An 18,120-nucleotide genomic window follows, 5' to 3' on the forward strand; every position below is an offset into this window, starting at 1 on the left:
AATGTTTGAAGAAACTATGTATTGAAACAACATTAGAGCGAATTTATGTATAAAAATTGAACTGACGACATATATAGACTGCCTGCGTTAATTTAGCATTTGAATTCTCTTTGCCTAGTTAAAGACTACTTATAAATATCTTATTCGGGGAATTCCCCGAATATGACGCAATGAGGAAAAAATGTACGTGCAAGTATAATATAGACCCCCCCCCCCCCACTACGAGAACGGACGGACCCCATGCGCGTTACCAAAATGTCTGGTAAAGGGGTACTTTTCGTGGGACAAAGTCCGGCCCGAGAATTGTAAAAAAAAGGGGTGTATTAACTTTTCACCCGGAGATTTCTTTAAAAAGGGGGTGTTTTTTCTTTTTTTCTCTCATCTCTTTGGACTCCTGAGAAATTATTCTGAATTTAGGGGGGTACATTGAGCATTTTTCATGATTTAGGGGGGTCTCCAAGGCAGGAAAAGCCCGCGAAAGGGGGTTCGTCAGCCGAGTTGAATAGAATTAACGTTAATCTTTCAACGAATGAAAATATTTGCACTATTAAACGAATGAAAAACATTCATTATTTGTTTTATACAACATCGAAGAAGACCTAATAGAACGTTAATCAACAAATTATGCTTTACTCCTTATAAAGATAAATTAAAGTTCGAGTCAAGCCTGCTCGATTACATGCAGATTGCCTTCGCGTCGATACACGCAGGGATACGCGCACATGCAGCAGAGAGGTACGCAGTCTGCATATAACCAAAAATGCACGGCGCATATAACCAAAAATGCACGACCGTGCAATATACCATCTATTGAATATCATGTGACCAACAATCGTCCAATCAAATGACAAGGATCCACGTAGGTGTTGTATAAAACCATATAACACAGACTACACAGTTATACCATTTATAAATGCGAGTGAGTTTAGCGAGGGAGTTTTGGCAGAAATTGCTCTTATAGTCGCTTTAAAATAGGGGCACGTAATAATGATGAGAAGTTGTTGATGTTGTTTTTGGGTTTTAAGGCTGACCAATCTAAAAAGATTATTTCTGCCTGGCTGTACTTTTTTTTTGTTTAGTTGTTCATCACTGATGATTAGATGCATGGCGCTGTTTCTTTTCCTCTTCAGTGGGTATCTTGAAGTAAAGGGATCGACACTTATAAACAGTTTTAAACACGCTCTAAAAGTCCTGTTATCTGGAGATGACGTTTAAGTGAACTTTTGGGGGTTTCTAGCGAAGCTAACCGTTTTTTTCCTATTTGCAAAATTATGAAATTTGGTTGACATGGTTATCGTTATATTCATACATGTAATGTATCCATTTTCAGATATCTTGTAAACAACCTAATTAAGTGTATAAGTTAAAGAGCAATTGAATGTAAATATGTATATAACAATTTTGGTATCCCGTGCGTTAAGCTATATCTGATTATTAAATGAACGTTTTTAAAAAAATTATTTAATTTGAAAATTCCATTCACCTATTTCTTGTAAATGAGCAAGGATGATTCTTGAATGATCAGTTATTTCATGGGGATACCAATTCATTTGTATTTTACCTGTTTATATGCTTGTGTATTTATCAATTTTGTTTTTGATGCTGTTATTTGTTTTATTATTACCAAACAGAGCCTCATGGAAGACCACCAAATTTGTGATATGTGCCACCTTGTATAAATATCAGAAATAAATAAATAAATAAATATAAATGATTAAGACACGTACCTATTAGAAAAGAAAATGACACGTGCTGATGTACAGAGGGTAATAATCAGAGGTTACAATGGGGCACGTACTTCTTATGTGCATTTGTTGAAAGAAAAGGGGCACCGATCAGGTTTGAGGGGGCTTTTATGTGAAGGGGGAAATGGCACTTATTCAGGGGCACATGTATTCAAATAGATTATCAGAGATTAAAAGGAGTAATTATGAGAATGAAAATTGACACTTTTCATAGGTGAATAGGGGCATTTATGAGAAGGGGAATGGAGATTTTTTTAAATAGGGGCACTTATCATAATGAAAAAGGGCACATGTGAAAATACAAGGTGCGCAAATCGGAGTTAAAAAGGGGTAGTTCTTAAAAGGGGAAGGGGCACTTCTTACAACGGAAAAGGGGCACCTCTCCAATTTGAATAGGGTAATTATTAAAGGTGAAGGGGCACTCATCAAAAGTAAAAAGGGGCACTTCTCGTACCTGAAAATGGGCACTTACTAGAAAATAAAAAGGGCACTTATGAGCATGGAAAATGGCAAGTTTTCGAAGGAAAAAAAAAGGGGGGGGGGGTTCTCACTGCTACTTAATTGGCCTTCTGTGCCGTTAATCTTTTCTAATGTGTATGTCCTCTCATATACACTGTATGGTATCTGATACAGTAAAACCTGCCTTAGCGACCACCTGTATAGAAAGGCCTCCAGTCTTGTAAAGACCAATGTTTTGTTTCCCTTGAATATTTTTCTTCTTAAAACCGGTTGTACTAAAGGATATCATACCACCTGCTTATAAAGACCATCTTTCATGTTACCCGCTGAGTGGTCTTAATATATAGGTTTCATTGTATATGGAGGTGTCGCGGTGTAGTGGTTCATTCACTTGACTCTCAATCCAAAGGTTGAGGGTTCGAATCCCAGTCTGGCATTAATGTCCTGCGGCAAGACATTAATCCATATTTGTCACTCTCCGCAAAGGTGTAAATGGGTACCTGGCAATCGATGGGATGATAGCAATTATGGCTCTCAGGAAGAACATCCTTGATGCTGATGAAGCTACTGCCACTATGAACATGACTGACAAAGAAAGTGGACAAAATATGCAGTTCCTCAGGTAGACAAAGGAACATCCCTTCACTGCTATTATGTAAAAAGGTGAATATGCATGTGACACCTGTTCTACATATTTTTACATAATAGCAGTGAAGGGATGTTCCTTTGTCTTCCTGAGGAACTGTATATTTTGTCCGCTTTCTTTGTCAGTCATGCATGTTCATAGTGCACGGCTTATGATCATCATTTTTATTTCAATTATCCAATACCATTTCTACTTAAATTTCAGGAGAGCAATTTAAGACAATTTAGAGTTAGTCTTTATCATTCTTTGTCAAACAGGACTGACCTGTTATGGCCTTTGGCAGATGACACCCTCTGCCACAGGGCGTTATGTTATTGCTGTGCTTGGGCAAGTATATTACAAAAAAAAAATGAATGTTGTGTCAATTTAAGGAAAAATTAGTGATTTTAATACTATACTTCTTTTAAAAAAGTGTTAGAAACGTTTCACCCAAATAAATGCTTCTCACAGATGATCATGGTACTATTCTAATATTATTTTATTTAATTTCTAATTGGTCTGATTTCTGTATATCTTGTAAACCATGCTGTTTTGTGATTTGGGAACAAAACTTGTAGTGCCATTTGTATGTGTGTTATTATGTTATACAATTTTGACTGATGCCATCAATGGTAACTACCATGGAAACCTTGATTTTGATTGGCTGTTGAGCCCTGTTACCATGGTAGTTACCGTTGATGGCAAAGTTACCATCAATGGTAAGTTTTATGCAGCGGGCCCCATCAGAAGACGTTTTGTTTTTGTTTGCCCTCTTGAGAAGAATACTTCCACCTGTGTTTTAATAGAATGTACCGTCAGTGCATAAATGAATAATGATTACATTAAACAAGGGAAACGCTCTCGGCGGTCTCGCCTGCATAACGCAATTCAATATGATAAACCAGAACGTCAATGACGTAGCGCTCATCCGCATCTCACAACAACAAATATCGTAAATTTTATGTGGTACACTTTTGAACCGGTCAAAAAATAGAAATTTGATGCCCTGGAAGGGACATAATTTCATTTCATTTGCATAAAGTACCATAAATAATCAATGGAGCAAAATCTCACAATTCTGTGTAGAAGTTTATTGTTCCAAATTTAACTCTACCAGATAAGGCAAAATCGGTCAAGAAATGAGGGAAAAGAAGCAATTTTTGTTATTTTTGGAATAAATTTGCATAAATTACCATAACTAATTAATGGAGAACAATTTCAAAATTCTGTGTAGAAGTTTAGTGTACCAAAGTTAGCTCTACGATATAAAGCAAACCAAATCAAAATCGGTCGAGAAATGAAGGAGAAGAAGCCTTTTTTGTGATTTCGAATAAAATTTGCATAAATTAGCATAGATAATGAATTTCACGATTCTGTGTAGAAATTTTAAATTCCCTCCTAGCCCTATCATATGAAACAATCAGAATCAAAATCGGTTGAAAAATAACGAAGAAGAAGCATTTTAAAAATCTTAATGTTGATGCCACAACAAAGTCTAAGTTTGTTGACCTTAAATGGCCTTTGACCTTAACTTAGTGACCTGAAATTCTACTCACATGATTGGGGAGACTTGATAACCCTATAGTCCAAGTTTCATTGACTAAGAACTTATACTTTCAAAATTATATCAAAAATTCAAAAACTTAACCTTAGGTTAAGTTTTCGATGATGATGCTACAACATAGTCCAAGTCTGTTGACCTGAAATGACCTTTGACCTTGACTTTGTGATCTGAAATTCTACTCACATGATTGGGGATACTTGATTACCCTATAGTCAAAGTTTAATTGACTAAGAACTTATACTTTAAAAATTATACCAAAAATTCAAAAACTTAACCTAAGGTTAAGTTTTTGATGTTGACGCCGTCGCCGCCGCCGTCACCGGAAAAGCGGCGCCTATGTCTCGCTTTTTGCTACGCAGGCGAGACAAAAATCATGAACATGTATCGTCTCGGTGGGATTTACAATAGGGACTTTTAGATTTGTGTGGACTGATACGTGCGACGTCCATTCAAGGCAGTGCATTAAAAGGACGTCGATCGTAGCAATCCCCATTGTCCTCGTGCGAATCTAAAAGTCCTTTAAGTTCAGTTCAAGTTACTCCCCATGCACAGATTGTATTCATAACAGGTTTATTGTCCTGGCTGAAACGAAGACTAATAATAACTCATGACACATTGCAAAAAAGGACTACTTGTAAAGAGAATTTAATGAGTACATTTACAGTATTTAAAAGAATATAAATTTAATGTAGTCTTTACATCTCATTGTTCAGACATGAACAATATTGAAGTCTCCTCCACCCCCTGACAAGAAAAAAAGAAATAAAAGAAAATCACATAACACATGTGTAATATTTCTTTTAACTCTTTCAGGATAGGATTTTTTCAAAAGGGCTTAATTGATCGCACATTCTTTCTCAAATTGGCAACACATTGTTTTTCAAATTGAAAATAATTTGTTCTTCTTCTTGTATTGCTCTTAGCTTGATGATGGATGAAAGAAGTGTCCCTTTATAGAGGGACACCAGCTGAAAGAACCATATATGGCGCCCCCAACTAGAAAACCGTGACAGGCTAATTTTTCAGCTTGCGATGGTTGACATCTTTCAACTAGTGCAGTGCAGCAAAATGACCAAATAAATCCAAACTTTGTAAATGTATTCAATGAGATTGATTGTGCTGATATCAGCGCACATATTGATATTGGATGTCAAAACCAACCCATCAATTGATTCTGACTGAAAACCTGGCCTGATTTTTGCAAAAATTGATACACATAGAGGGATGAAATCGTCTAGTCTTGTGCAGCACAAATATATAAATAAATATGTACTGTAGACACTATTCACAATAATTTTGCCAATGAGAAGAAAAAAAAATCAGTTCAAATGAGTTTTCAATAAATGTGTTGAACATGAATCCCTTGTGCCAAACAGGTGGTTTTAAATTTAAGTATTAATACTCTGTTTGTTTAACATGATAAACAATTACATGAATTTATAAAAAGAATTCTAATTACATGATTACAATATATACACATGTAGGCCTTACATGTAAATTCACTATTGTAAGATAATAAGCAATGTAATTCAAATGCTCCTAAAATAAAGCAAGATTGAATAAGTGTCAGAAGATCAACAAATCGTCCTTGTTTTCACGAAGTGACGGTAGTGAGGAAAATCGTAACGCAAAGTGAATGCAATTTTTTTCACTACCGTCACTTCGTGAAAACAGTGACGAAATATCTGATGACATCAGATAACATATTTTTATAGATTGGCTGGAAAGTAGCATAAAAGAGTATTCATAAAAATGATAAAATCGCTAACTTAAATGTTAAATGTCCACTGCTGTGAAATAACCTTTCACAAGCATAGTTTTAAAATCAAATATCCAGCAATGTCTCCTTATTAAAAGAAGGAGAAGAAAAAGAAAGAAGGAAGATGAAGAAGAAGAGGAAGGAGAAATGAAGAAGAAAACTAACAAGAAGAAAAAGCAAAAGAAAAGAAAAAAATACAAGAAGAAAAAGGAGAATAACAAGAAGGAGATCTTTTAGAGAGTTTTAACTCCTCAATGACAATATCATTTACACATATAGCAAGCCATAGAGCAGATTTGATAAAGATAATACATGTATTGCAAAATCAGGAACTCTTTAAAATTTCACAAACAGTCCAGTATTTCAAGATATTAAAATAAACATTGAATTACATCACAGAATCTTGTAATCTTGAGCCTTGGTTAGTACAGCTTGGTCTTTCAGTTTTGCATACATAAAAGATGCACTCAAAACCAATTTGAATTGAAGCCGCGATGGGAAGAAGGCCGGATGGCTCAGTGGTAGAGTAGTGGTGTAAATGTGCTCATTCTCTTCGGTAAGGCATTAATCCTTATTACCAAGTTCGTCGGAGAGGACTTAAGCCGTCGGCTGCCTGGTTGCTTACTTACAACTAAACATTTATGCTTTCTTAGCAGTCAGGTAAAAAATTACCACCACCACCACACATGCTTTCTTTATTAGAAGTCAGGTGAACCAGCAATTGATCAATCGTAATTTGAAACATGACATCAATGTTCATTTCATTACGGTAGGTGTAAAGAGCTCTAAAGACTTCCACATACTTTCTTTAATAGCAGTCATGTAAAACAGTCATCGATCAATCGTTATTTGAAACGTGACATCAATGTTCATTTCATGAGGTGTAAACAGCTCTAATGACTTCCACATACTTTCTTTAATAGCAGTCATGTAAAACAGTCATCGATCAATCGTAATTTGAAACGTGACATCAATGTTCATTTCATTACCGTAGGTGTAAACAGCTCTAAAGACTTCCACATACTTTCTTTAATAGCAGTCATGTAAAACAGTCATCGATCAATCGTAATTTGAAACGTGACATCAATGTTCATTTCATGAGGTGTAAACAGCTCTAATGACTTCCACATACTTTCTTTAATAGCAGTCATGTAAAACAGTCATCGATCGATTGTAAATTGAAACGTGACATCAATGTTCATTTCATTAGGTGTAAACAGCTCACTTGGCTTCCATAGGAAATGCCAAACTGGAGTTTTTCCCGTTGATCTTATCACGGTTCCAATATTTTTAGTGACTTGAATCAGATGTTTTCATGAACTGTTAGCAGCATGGAAACCTGCTGAAGAAGCGGTCACACTCACAGATGCTAATTAAGCCATTTCATACAAGGGGACGTCCACCCTGATATCAAGTTTGGTTTAATAGAAGCAAAAAGTTGAGAAAAATAGGTCAGTGAAATTTTGAGAAAAAAAAACAATCAAAAATCTGAAAGTTATGAATTTTTGAAAGTGAAATCCATCAAACACAAATTTGCAACTCTAACGTATCTTGTGAGCTCCCCTCGGAATCACCCTGTCCTTAGAAACTTCCAAGATCTATATTTTCCCTAAAGACAGTTTTCAGACAACCCCTGTGTAAACAAAATCTATTCCATCATAACTAAGAAAATGAAAGTTTTGCACAGAGCGAATTGGAGAGGAGCTTGCATGAAACACTAGAGTGTTGCCAATGTTTGTTTCACTGATGATAACTTCTAAAAGAACTTTCCTATTTCTAATTGGATTTACTCAAAATTTCACTTATTTGTTTCTCTCATTTTTCTGCTTTTATTAAAACCAAATTAATAATAATAATAATAATAATATTTAATTTTTATATAGCGCTTAATACAAATGTCTCTAAGCGCTTTACAAATATACTATTACCCCGGTCATTGGATTAAGTGCTTGCCCGCAAACAATGTGTGCACAATCTCCACTCCCTGGGGAGCATTCCAGCCAGGCATTACATGACCAGGGTAGACTTGCCCTTTAAGTTTCTTTCCAGTTTGGTGATTTCAATGATGTAGTCATGGTCCTCTTGACCTCCTACAGGAGACTCTGGAAAGGCTTCATCAGTCTGTCATTTCATCAAAGTTTTTGTCATTTAGCTAGGACTCAATCATCCGCTTCATCAATGAAATCCACCAAATCTTCACGTTGCGATCGCTGCAGCGCCTTCTTTAATTTAGTCTTTGTAGCCTGGACACCGTTGGTGTTTCGCCATTGTAGTAACATTTGGAAGATACATTCCTGTGTGGATAGAAGACACAGAACATACAAATGAACATTTCAAAATGACTTTACCTACAAATGTAAGCAGATCTGTTACATAAGGCTCGTTCAGATATGATGCAACAAAACTGCTGTTTTTTTTAAAACAATTACGTAAAATGTAGTACTCTTGAAATTTCTCAATACATGTATCTTAAAACACAGAGCTCATTGAATACTACGTGCAGCTGCCTTTCATTTTACACACACAAAAAAAATTAAAAATGTCTGAACATGCCTTTGAGGGGGTGTGACAACCCTCCTCAACAATTTTCTGTTGCCAACTTTGGTTTTAGAAGAGCATGGTCAGCAAACACAATCACTGATGACATTTTGTATTTTAAACATCCCTTTGCCAGTTTTTGCTTAATGGTACTTTGTATGCAATTTTGTAAGCAGCCCTACTATAGCATTACTATACCCCCTCCGACTTTGTCGGCGAGGGGATAATAACGGTAGAATAAAAAGATAAATAAAGAAATGAAAATGTACCCCATCCAGAGATACATATAAAAAGTAAAGCCATTTTAACTGTAAGTTATTACACATCAAAAATCAGTTTACAGAAATGTATGATAAGTTTACTATTCCTTTTTGTCACTTGGTATTTTTTTGTTGTTGGAAATTCGGGGTTTTACTCTGAAATTTACAAATGTATTAGTACTGTGTTTTTCAATGTAAGAAATAAATAATTCACAAATTAATTTTTTGATTACCAAACAATTTTTTTCAAAAGTAGAGAGTCTTATGTTTTTATTTTGGTTCTTCGAGAGTAATGATGAAAGTACAAATGAAAGTCAACAATAAAGTCAAAATAGTTTTCAGAAAACTACCCCAGAACTTAATGAAAAAGTTGAAGTACCTTAACGACTCGATGTTCTTCCTGCATAACCTCAATCTGAGAGTTGTTGAAGCCTAAAAAAGTTCCAACCATCCTCCACTCGGAACCTAGCTTGTTGGAAACATCCCTTAGCTTGATCTCCGTTATCTCATAGCTGGTTTGCTGGGGTATTCGCATGGGTAGTATGTCGGGTTGTTGCGGGAGATGGGCGATGGGTTCGTACCTTTGGGCGGGAGGGGTAGGGTGCTGATGATTGTTGAAGGGCTCCGGGGGTATAGGCCTCATGCCCGGCGGAACTGTGCGCCGACATTCGCCTGCAATGAAAGGGAAGGGAATTAATTAAGATCATTGGCCGGTATTCACAAGTGAATCATTCCAGCTCTAAATGGATATGTTGCCTCCAGAAAGTAGTACATAATTGACAAAACAATATATCCTGCTCCTTTCTGGAGACAACGTGCTGAACGTCATCGATGGATTCATGGGGCCAAAATGATGATGATGGCTTCTTTGAGTTCTAGTGTTCAAAGCACTTAAAGGCATCGTTTAACAATCTTAAATCTGAGATGCACGGTCCTACGTGTTATCAGTGTCTGTGATATGGTAGAATATTGAAGCCCTAAATAAGTTGCGCTTCAAAATGATCAAGAAGTGCCTCAAAAAAGTACAAATCTTTGAGTGACCGGTTTTACCATACTCGTTTTACCCATAAGACTGTAGTGTTATGAAAACAGTTAGGAAAACGCAAAATTTGATTTTGATTTCCAATCATAAATACCTTGACAGGCTTGTAAACGTCATGGGGTTCCTGACTGACCTAAAGGTTTATAATCATCCTTGAAGCATGAGCTAAATTCAGGATTTTGTTTCAGAATCTGAGACAAAGTTAGCCAATCCCTTTAATAGTAAAACCCCTTCCTGCATTGCAGAGCTCCTGATGAACCATTGACCAGCGCATAGACTGAGATCAGCCGACTGAGCTGTCCCGACAGAAATTCTCAGTTGCACTACTTGGGGTAGCAGAGCTTGCTACTTCCACATTCTATCAGGAGTGCTAATGTTCAGGCACTGACACCCCCCCATCCCCCCCCCCCCACCCCAATGACAAAAAATAAAAATTAAAGATTCTCACAAGTTGGGCAAAAAAAATATTTCAACTCTAAAATTGGCCACAAAAAAAAAAAATAAGGTGCTCGTAACTCCATATTTAGTCAAAATAAGTATTTGATATCAAAATGTTCAGAAAAATGTGGGCTTTCCAGGAAACACAACGACTTTATAACTCCACCCAACACCCCATTGAAGTCAATGGCTAGACTCAACTCCTTAAGGCCCAAGTGACACATAAACCACTTTTTCTCAAAACTGGCCAAAATGGAGTTACGTCTTTGGGTCACTGACCCCTCAACTACATGTTTTGTGGAAAATAAATTAAATTCAATAACAACAACTCACCCATGCGGACCTTCTCTCCAAGACTCCTCAGCTTTGTCTTCTCCAGAGCCTCTATCAGCAACTTCCGCTCTTGGGACGGATGTTGGTTGTTGTGCCATGTGTAGAGCATTTGACTGGCAGCCTGTTCTATGTTCATCATGTACTGCCTCTCCCAGTTGGCTAATCGGGTCTCCGTTATACCGAGGTACAGACCGAGCTTCCTCCAATCGTAAGGGCCCAGCTGCTCGCTGATATAGCTCAGCTCCAAGGCATCTAGAGGCGTGTCAGGGTTGAATGACGCCATGCTAAAAGAAAACATACAATATAAGCATTAGGCCTAAAAAAAAAGATGTATTGCCCTTTTGGTGTCAAGACATTTTTTTCTCCGTCTTTGGGCTGATTTTTCTCAGTTTTGAATGCTTTATAATTTTTTTTTTTAAAGCCGACCGTAGATTTCAACATTTTTGGGTCAGTCGCAATGGGCAATATAATTTTCTTTTTAAGGCCTTATTTACAAATCATAATTTTATAATAATGTTATCAACTCCAAGCTCTTATTAACTCTGCAGTCATATGGACTAGGCTTGAGTCAGTACGGTCGATCACACCTAGACCGTTGCCGTTGGGTCCCGGTTTCGTTTTTTTGAGAACCGACACTCCGAAAAACATAACGTAATATGTAAGAAATTGCAGTTTTGCACACCACTGAAATCAATCCACCTTAAAACTTAATTGTTACCAATCATATTCTAGCTCATCCTGAATCAATCCAAACTGTTGATATAAATATGGGTTGCAAGGCAGTTCGCCCCATGGGGTTGTTGTTGCCAGCTGCTAGCTAGCTACTGACTGTACTGGCCGGGTCTCTCGGCAGGATTAATAAATCGGGTTGAAAGAAACATTAATGTTTGAATAATAAAACGGCTTTCTAAAAAGTACTTCTTTACAACATACCGATCGAATAATTTTTAAAAGACAAAATATATATTTTTTCTTTGATTTTGAACACCGCATGCTTCTTTTAGAAGCTGAAAATGTAATTCGTGCCAGAACGAACCCAAACAAAGTTGTGATCGTAACGAGAAAAAAATCATTAAAAACTACGAGAGCACAATTGGAAAGACAACTACTCAAAATTATTGTAAGCAGATACATAACTTGGAGGAAGAAAACAATAGTTGTCCAAGAAAAGCCACATAAATAGTGATATTTAAGGAGTTACTATAGGTACAATCATTATCGGAAGGGCCTGCTGCAATATCCGAATTACACGGGTTTAAATTTAACACGAGGCTATACGAGGCAAATGCCGCCCTCTATCATCTGTGCGTCAAGACCTTATTAATCTTATTAAGGATAACCTCAACACAAAGCAGTTTACTCAATACTTCGAGTCTGCGCCTGCCCTGTTCTTGGAGTCAATGCTCTTTCTCCCTGCTGGACACATCAGCAGTAGTACCAAAACACAGCTGCATACACTTTTCCTTTATTTTATACGCAACCTTCACACAACCCGTCAAAATCTACTTAACGACCAATAGTCGAATTTATACCATTTATGTAACTTCGGCAGACTCACAGTGGCGACGATCTCCGACCTGAGCGGAGGAGGGATACAAGAGAGAGTATAACAAAGGATTCAAGTATTTGCAGCAGGCACCTTGCGAGAAAAATGTACCCAGTTACTCCTCGATTATCACAATTTCTGTTGCATTTCTTGGGCGGTTATTGAATTCTTTGTCAAAGTTATCTATCTGATTATGGTAATTTTGAGCAGTAGTTGTCTTTCCAATTGTGCTCTCGTAGTTTTTAATGATTTTTTTCTTGTTACGATCACGTCTTTGTTTTGGTTCGTTCTGGCACGCATTACAGCTAATTACAAGGAGCACTGCGCATTTTCCGAGACTAGTCTGAACTTGCCTTGCAACAGCTATCCGTATCGAAACTCTTGATTACCAAGTAATTTTCAGCTTTTAAAAAAAAGCATGCAATGTTTAAAATAAGAGATACATATTTATTTTGTCTTTAAAATATTCTATGATCGGTATATTGTACAGAAGACATTTTTAGAAAGCCGTTTTATTATTCTAACATTCATATTTTTTGACCAGATTTATTCAGCCTGCATAAATCAAAATGGCAGCTCGAATGTTGTCTTTCTATTTCTGCCCCAGTTTTTTTACTTTTAGAGGCACGAAAATGGCACTAAACATCGCCAATCATGGATGAAAATAATGTCAAATGGAAGAATATACCGATCTGAGCGGAGGTATGCATGTGTTGATTTATTTGATTGATTAAAAAGGTCACTTTTAAGGGACATACTGGCGATATGCGCTTTTTAGAGAGGCAAGTGACAAATCCTGCGAGCTGATTTCGGGACACCGGGTCCCGATCGGTACAAAGCCGTCGGATGCGGTTTATGAAAATCCCGACATGACTCAGGCCTAATATGGACCAAACAACTTGCTGATGTAGCTGATCTCCAGGGCATCGAGAGGTGTTTGAGTGTTCAGAGACACCACACTAAGAGAAAAGTGGCATATTATAAGCTCCTAGCTAAATTGACATATAATTATTATTCGTAATTTAATAATTTGCAAGGCAAGATATCATACAACCAGTCAGTACCACCTCTTACTTATAATTTTTAGGATATCTGCTCTGAAAATGACGATCTCCAGACCTTTGTCGGTAAGTTAGTAATTTTTTCGGAACGGACGCAAATGACCCCAAAATATACTGATCTTTTCATAATTTCACATCCAGTTCCAGAGAAAATTCTGTTGATGGGTAATTTTATGTTCCTCTTTCCATTGGTGATATCAGATTTTTGAAATCTTAACAAATGCTTGACTTTGAGATAGCCAACGTCAACTTAGGTCACGCGCAAATATGGTCACTTTGTCTTTGCCATCTCATTTGAAGTGCCCCAAAAAAGAGGAAATATCACCACTGGCAGTAAATACACAAACAACGTTAACTCATAATATATCTAAACATTGCAATGGGTATCCAACATTGTCCTGAATGTGTGATACATGTAGGTAGGTTGTTCATACTGTCCCTGTGACATAATTTTATTGATGTCGCATGTGTTTTGTCATTTTGTGAGTGGGTTCTGGAAAGGGTATCAAAATTGCAATTAATTTATTCCTCACACTAATGAAGATTTAAAAAGTGCTTCACTTATTTACACTTTTTTTAAAAGCCAAGAACCTCATCAAGACTGAACTTCTGAAGCTTGAACTTGAAGAATGAAGTGAGTCTCTGATTCGGTTTGAACTCATTTCTGTCCTACTCCTAGGCCTAAACCTGCTGAAACTATTTTTATAACTTAGAATCTAGATCTAACGTTAGAAGTCTATGACTAATTTGCCAATTTTTCAAATTTCTTCTTCTTCTCTTAAAATTCTCCCCTGGTATGGTCCAGATTGATTAACTCATGTGTTCTCAGGTCGATGTGGTGAAAACGTTTCTTGTAGAATTTGCCTAATCCAGACATTTTGATATTCGGCACACCCTAAACTTAAAACTAAAAATGGCAGCACAGTAATTTGCGAATGTCCCACATATTGAAAAACATGTCATGACATATTCTTATTTGATACAGAGACCAGAGTAGTCTACGGCGAATAAGAAAAATACGTAATTGTTATTAATTTACATACCATCAGTTGTATCGTTTCGATATCACAACAAATAGCAACGAATATATGAACTCACCTGTTGGTGAAACAGAATTTAAGCTTTAAAATTGATTAACTCCAAGCAAAACTAAGAAGAAATATATCATCCGCACAAATCGGAGAGCGCCACCACCTTCGTGCGCAAACGCAACTTAGCTACAGTCGCTTTCTAGATTTTTCTGTAATGAAAATCTTCTTGTTTTTACGTTTAAGCTTATTTCATATTAATTTTTGAAAAGAATCTATATCAAATATAAGACTATAGCAAATTTAGATTAAAAAATTGAACTAATGACATAGACTCTCTGTGTTAACTTAGCATTGAATAATCCCATTGCCTAGTTAAAGACTATTAATGAATATCTAATTTTGGGAATTCCCCGAATTTGACGTAATAATGAAATATGTACGTGTATAAGGAAGATGAAGAAGAAGAAGAAGAAGAAGAAGAAGAAGAAGAAGAAGAAGAAGAAGAAGAAGAAGAAGAAGAAGAAGAAGAAGAAGAAGAAGAAGAAGAAGAAGAAGAAGAAGAAGAAGAAGAAGAAGAAGAAGAAGAAGAAGAAGAAGAAGATGAAGAAGAAGAAGAAGAAGAAGAAGAAGAAGAAGTAGAAGAAGAAGAAAAAGAAGAAGAAAAAGAAGAAGAAAACGAAGAAGAAGAAGAAGAAGAACAAGAAGAAGAAGAAGAAGAAGAAGTAGAAGAAGAAGAAGAAGAAAGAAGAAGAAGAAGAAGAAGAAGAAGAAGAAGAAGAAAAAAGAAGAAGAAAAAGAAGAACTTTTTTCTCCAGTTATCCCCCAAAATACCATTTTTCACTTTGACTCGTACCCCTTTTCTTTTTCCTTTTTAACGGTGTACCTTTCTTTATAAATAAGAACCCCCTTCCCTTTTTCTTAAATGCCACTTTTCACCTCTGATAAGTGCCTCTACTTTGACACGATGTTCGTAATACTCATCAGGGATTGTTTTTTGTCTTCTTTATATTAGATGTAATTTGTGTACGATATTATTTTGTGAAACGAATGAATGATGAACGCTTGGTATAAAGCAACCAAATGCATTTCCAGGTAATCATCGCTTTTTTATCGTTGTTGTACCTGTATGTATTACGACTGTAACACATTTTTGTATTTTTACTTCATACAAAAAATCGCAATATAGGCCAACAGCGTGTCCCAGAAAAAACGAAACCGAGAATTATTGACGTTTTATCATAACTTAATCACGATTATAATCAATAAATTACACGTATTTGTAAAGCTTAGATCCTCCTCTTTCATTTGATGCAACTCATATGATGCATTTTTTTTCACGCATGAGTGATTACAAACAATTTGAAGAGAGAATACCAAAAAGACATTTGGTGGGCGGAATCTGAATTTCAAAGAGAAAATCACATTTCTAGCCAAAGTTCTTTTTCTGCCCTCATATGACACCTCAATCAGGAAAAATGAGCCAGGAATAAAAACGTTCTGTTTGTTTAAAGTATTGCTTTCATTTCCATAATTTGATTAAACGAATTCGTTTTCACTGGCTGCCTGCCGTAGCAACAAATAGAGTTGACAAAAGACTTAACTCTGTTTCGTTGACGATCAGCCATGCAAAAAGAAGACGAAAGACTTGATGCATGGCTGATCGTCAACGAAACGGAAAAAGCAGGTATGTTCCATGATTTAATTTAACCATTCAAAGAACCAAGCCCACTGCTTAAGGCCTATTCCTATAATCAATATTATATAATTAACATTTCAATACATTGACAATCATTGATAAGCATATCTTGATTAATATGATCGAGATGGTCAATAAAAGAATTCTTCAAAATGAAACAGAGACTTACCACTTGATGCAGGCCGTAATGATACTCCCAATTATGGAACATATCATTGTATCGAAGTCTTTCGGTAGAAAATATCAAGTTCTAATGTTTCAGTATCTTTCTTCTGACAGCATAGTTGCTTGTGAACTGTTGTCATTGATCGACCCTGTCATCTCCTCGTAATGCACCAATAAAGTACGTCGTGATACGCGATTCAGGGAGAACCCCGGTATACACGATTAAGGGAAATTCCCGTATTTAATATTGCGCACGGTACGAACCTTTGCGTTTTACCCCATGGAGCATAGAGCATGGGGTAGCATTCTTCTGACATTGCCTACTCCGTATACATAATTATGTAGGCGTCAAAACGTGGACGTTTGATAACCACTTCCTGATGGATATTTTTGAGAGTTGCCTGTATTTTGTAATCATGTGGTAACCATGGTATCAAACAATGATAAACGCAGGGTCATCGAACAATGAATGTCAGTGTTTGATATCATGATTACCATGGTTACCATGGTGGATGGTTATTTGGAAGAAAAAGAACAATGGTTACCAAAGTTCTTTTTTTGTAGGGGTTGCACAGGATAAAATCTAGATACAGGATAAAATCAACCCGACTTTAGGGTCTGAATTTTCTGACGGCTTCCGTTAGTGCGAAAACCCTGTTCTCACTTATCTGATGTAGGTAGCTGTAAAGGGTCCAAAATATTAGGGTATAATGGGAAGGCTCCTTTCACTTTTGGCCAGTAAAGAGCAATATATTTTTGAAATCTGTAAGAAACAATTTTCCTGTAATTGGAAACTCTATTTCTCCTGAAATATCCTCATGCAAGTCTTTAACATTATTTAAAAGAATCTTGAAGCAGTATCTTATATCTAAATATCAATGATTCGTGTAACAATAATAACATTATATCACGTTATCACATCGCTATTTTCACATTAATGATTTTTTCATGATTACTTCCATTTTTATTACCTGTCATGAACGATGCCCTTGTAATGTTTTGTCATGTACATGTATATGTCTTTTTTTGAGTTTTGTTTGTATAAGTAACTATACTGTCTCTCTTCCCGGTATAAGATGATTGATGCGTGCATATAGTTCCCCGAACAGTATTAGGAACCAGAGCATTATAACACCGAGTTCCCATAGGACATATAGTTATTCCGATGGTCATATCTCAGCCAATACTCAACATATTCCAGTGGTTTTCGACATTCGGACATTATTTTTGATGCTCCTTCGGAAAATTAAGAAAAAATTGAGAAATTATAAAAAAAAAAATAGATTGTTATGACGTCACAGCTTCGGTACTCTACACCGGGAGGAGAGACCCGAGGGTGAAATTGCTTCCGTTCGCTTTCGCCTTCCAGGCAACAGGTGACGCCAAATTCTTAATAATAATAATACCGGTACTTCCTAATGAAAACTGATCTATTTATTTATAGCTGACCTAACATCCTATATTTGCTATTATTATTGTTCATGAATATGACAAGGATGTATGAATCAAAATACTTTTCGTTCGGGTATTGACTCGTCCTTGATCGTGACGGATAAACAATAACCCATTGTTTACTGGAACCTGGTGGCTCCTGTATTAAGCCTATGGAAATGAGAAAAATCAGTTGTCAACGGGTTAAATGCGGGCAGCTAAAGCATAACGCATCCAGCCGATTCTGCAGTGTCAATACTCTTATTGTCCCATTTAATTCTTGATTTGTTTAGTCATCGGTTGGTGAGTAAAATTATCATGATTTGTTTAGTCATCGGTTGATGAGTAATCCAATTATTATGATTTGTTCATGATAACTTCCATTTGTATAACCTGCCATGAACGATGCCCCTGTCATGTTTTGTCA

General features: G+C 36.4%; 1 protein-coding gene across 2 annotated transcripts; it reads right to left on the reverse strand.

Moving 5' to 3' along the window:
* Window positions 1-8,090: 8,090 nt before the first annotated feature.
* On the reverse strand, window positions 8,091-14,573 carry LOC105442887. Of its 2 annotated transcripts, none has more exons than XM_011675538.2 (4): window positions 14,469-14,573; window positions 10,764-11,047; window positions 9,330-9,622; window positions 8,091-8,446 (listed from the first exon to the last, which is right to left on the reverse strand). In XM_011675538.2, the coding sequence occupies exons 2-4, from the start codon at window positions 11,044-11,046 to the stop codon at window positions 8,312-8,314; spliced, it is 711 nt and encodes a 236-aa protein (XP_011673840.2). In that variant the 5' UTR covers window position 11,047; window positions 14,469-14,573; the 3' UTR covers window positions 8,091-8,311. The 2 variants fall into 2 exon arrangements, with proteins under 2 accessions (XP_011673840.2, XP_011673846.2); XM_011675544.2 differs by having other exon boundaries at window positions 14,414-14,573.
* Between the last annotated feature and the right edge of the window lie 3,547 nt (window positions 14,574-18,120).

Source organism: Strongylocentrotus purpuratus, unplaced genomic scaffold, assembly GCF_000002235.5.
Source record: "Strongylocentrotus purpuratus isolate Spur 01 unplaced genomic scaffold, Spur_5.0 spur5_scaffold_20, whole genome shotgun sequence".
NCBI classification, from domain to species: domain Eukaryota; kingdom Metazoa; phylum Echinodermata; class Echinoidea; order Camarodonta; family Strongylocentrotidae; genus Strongylocentrotus; species Strongylocentrotus purpuratus.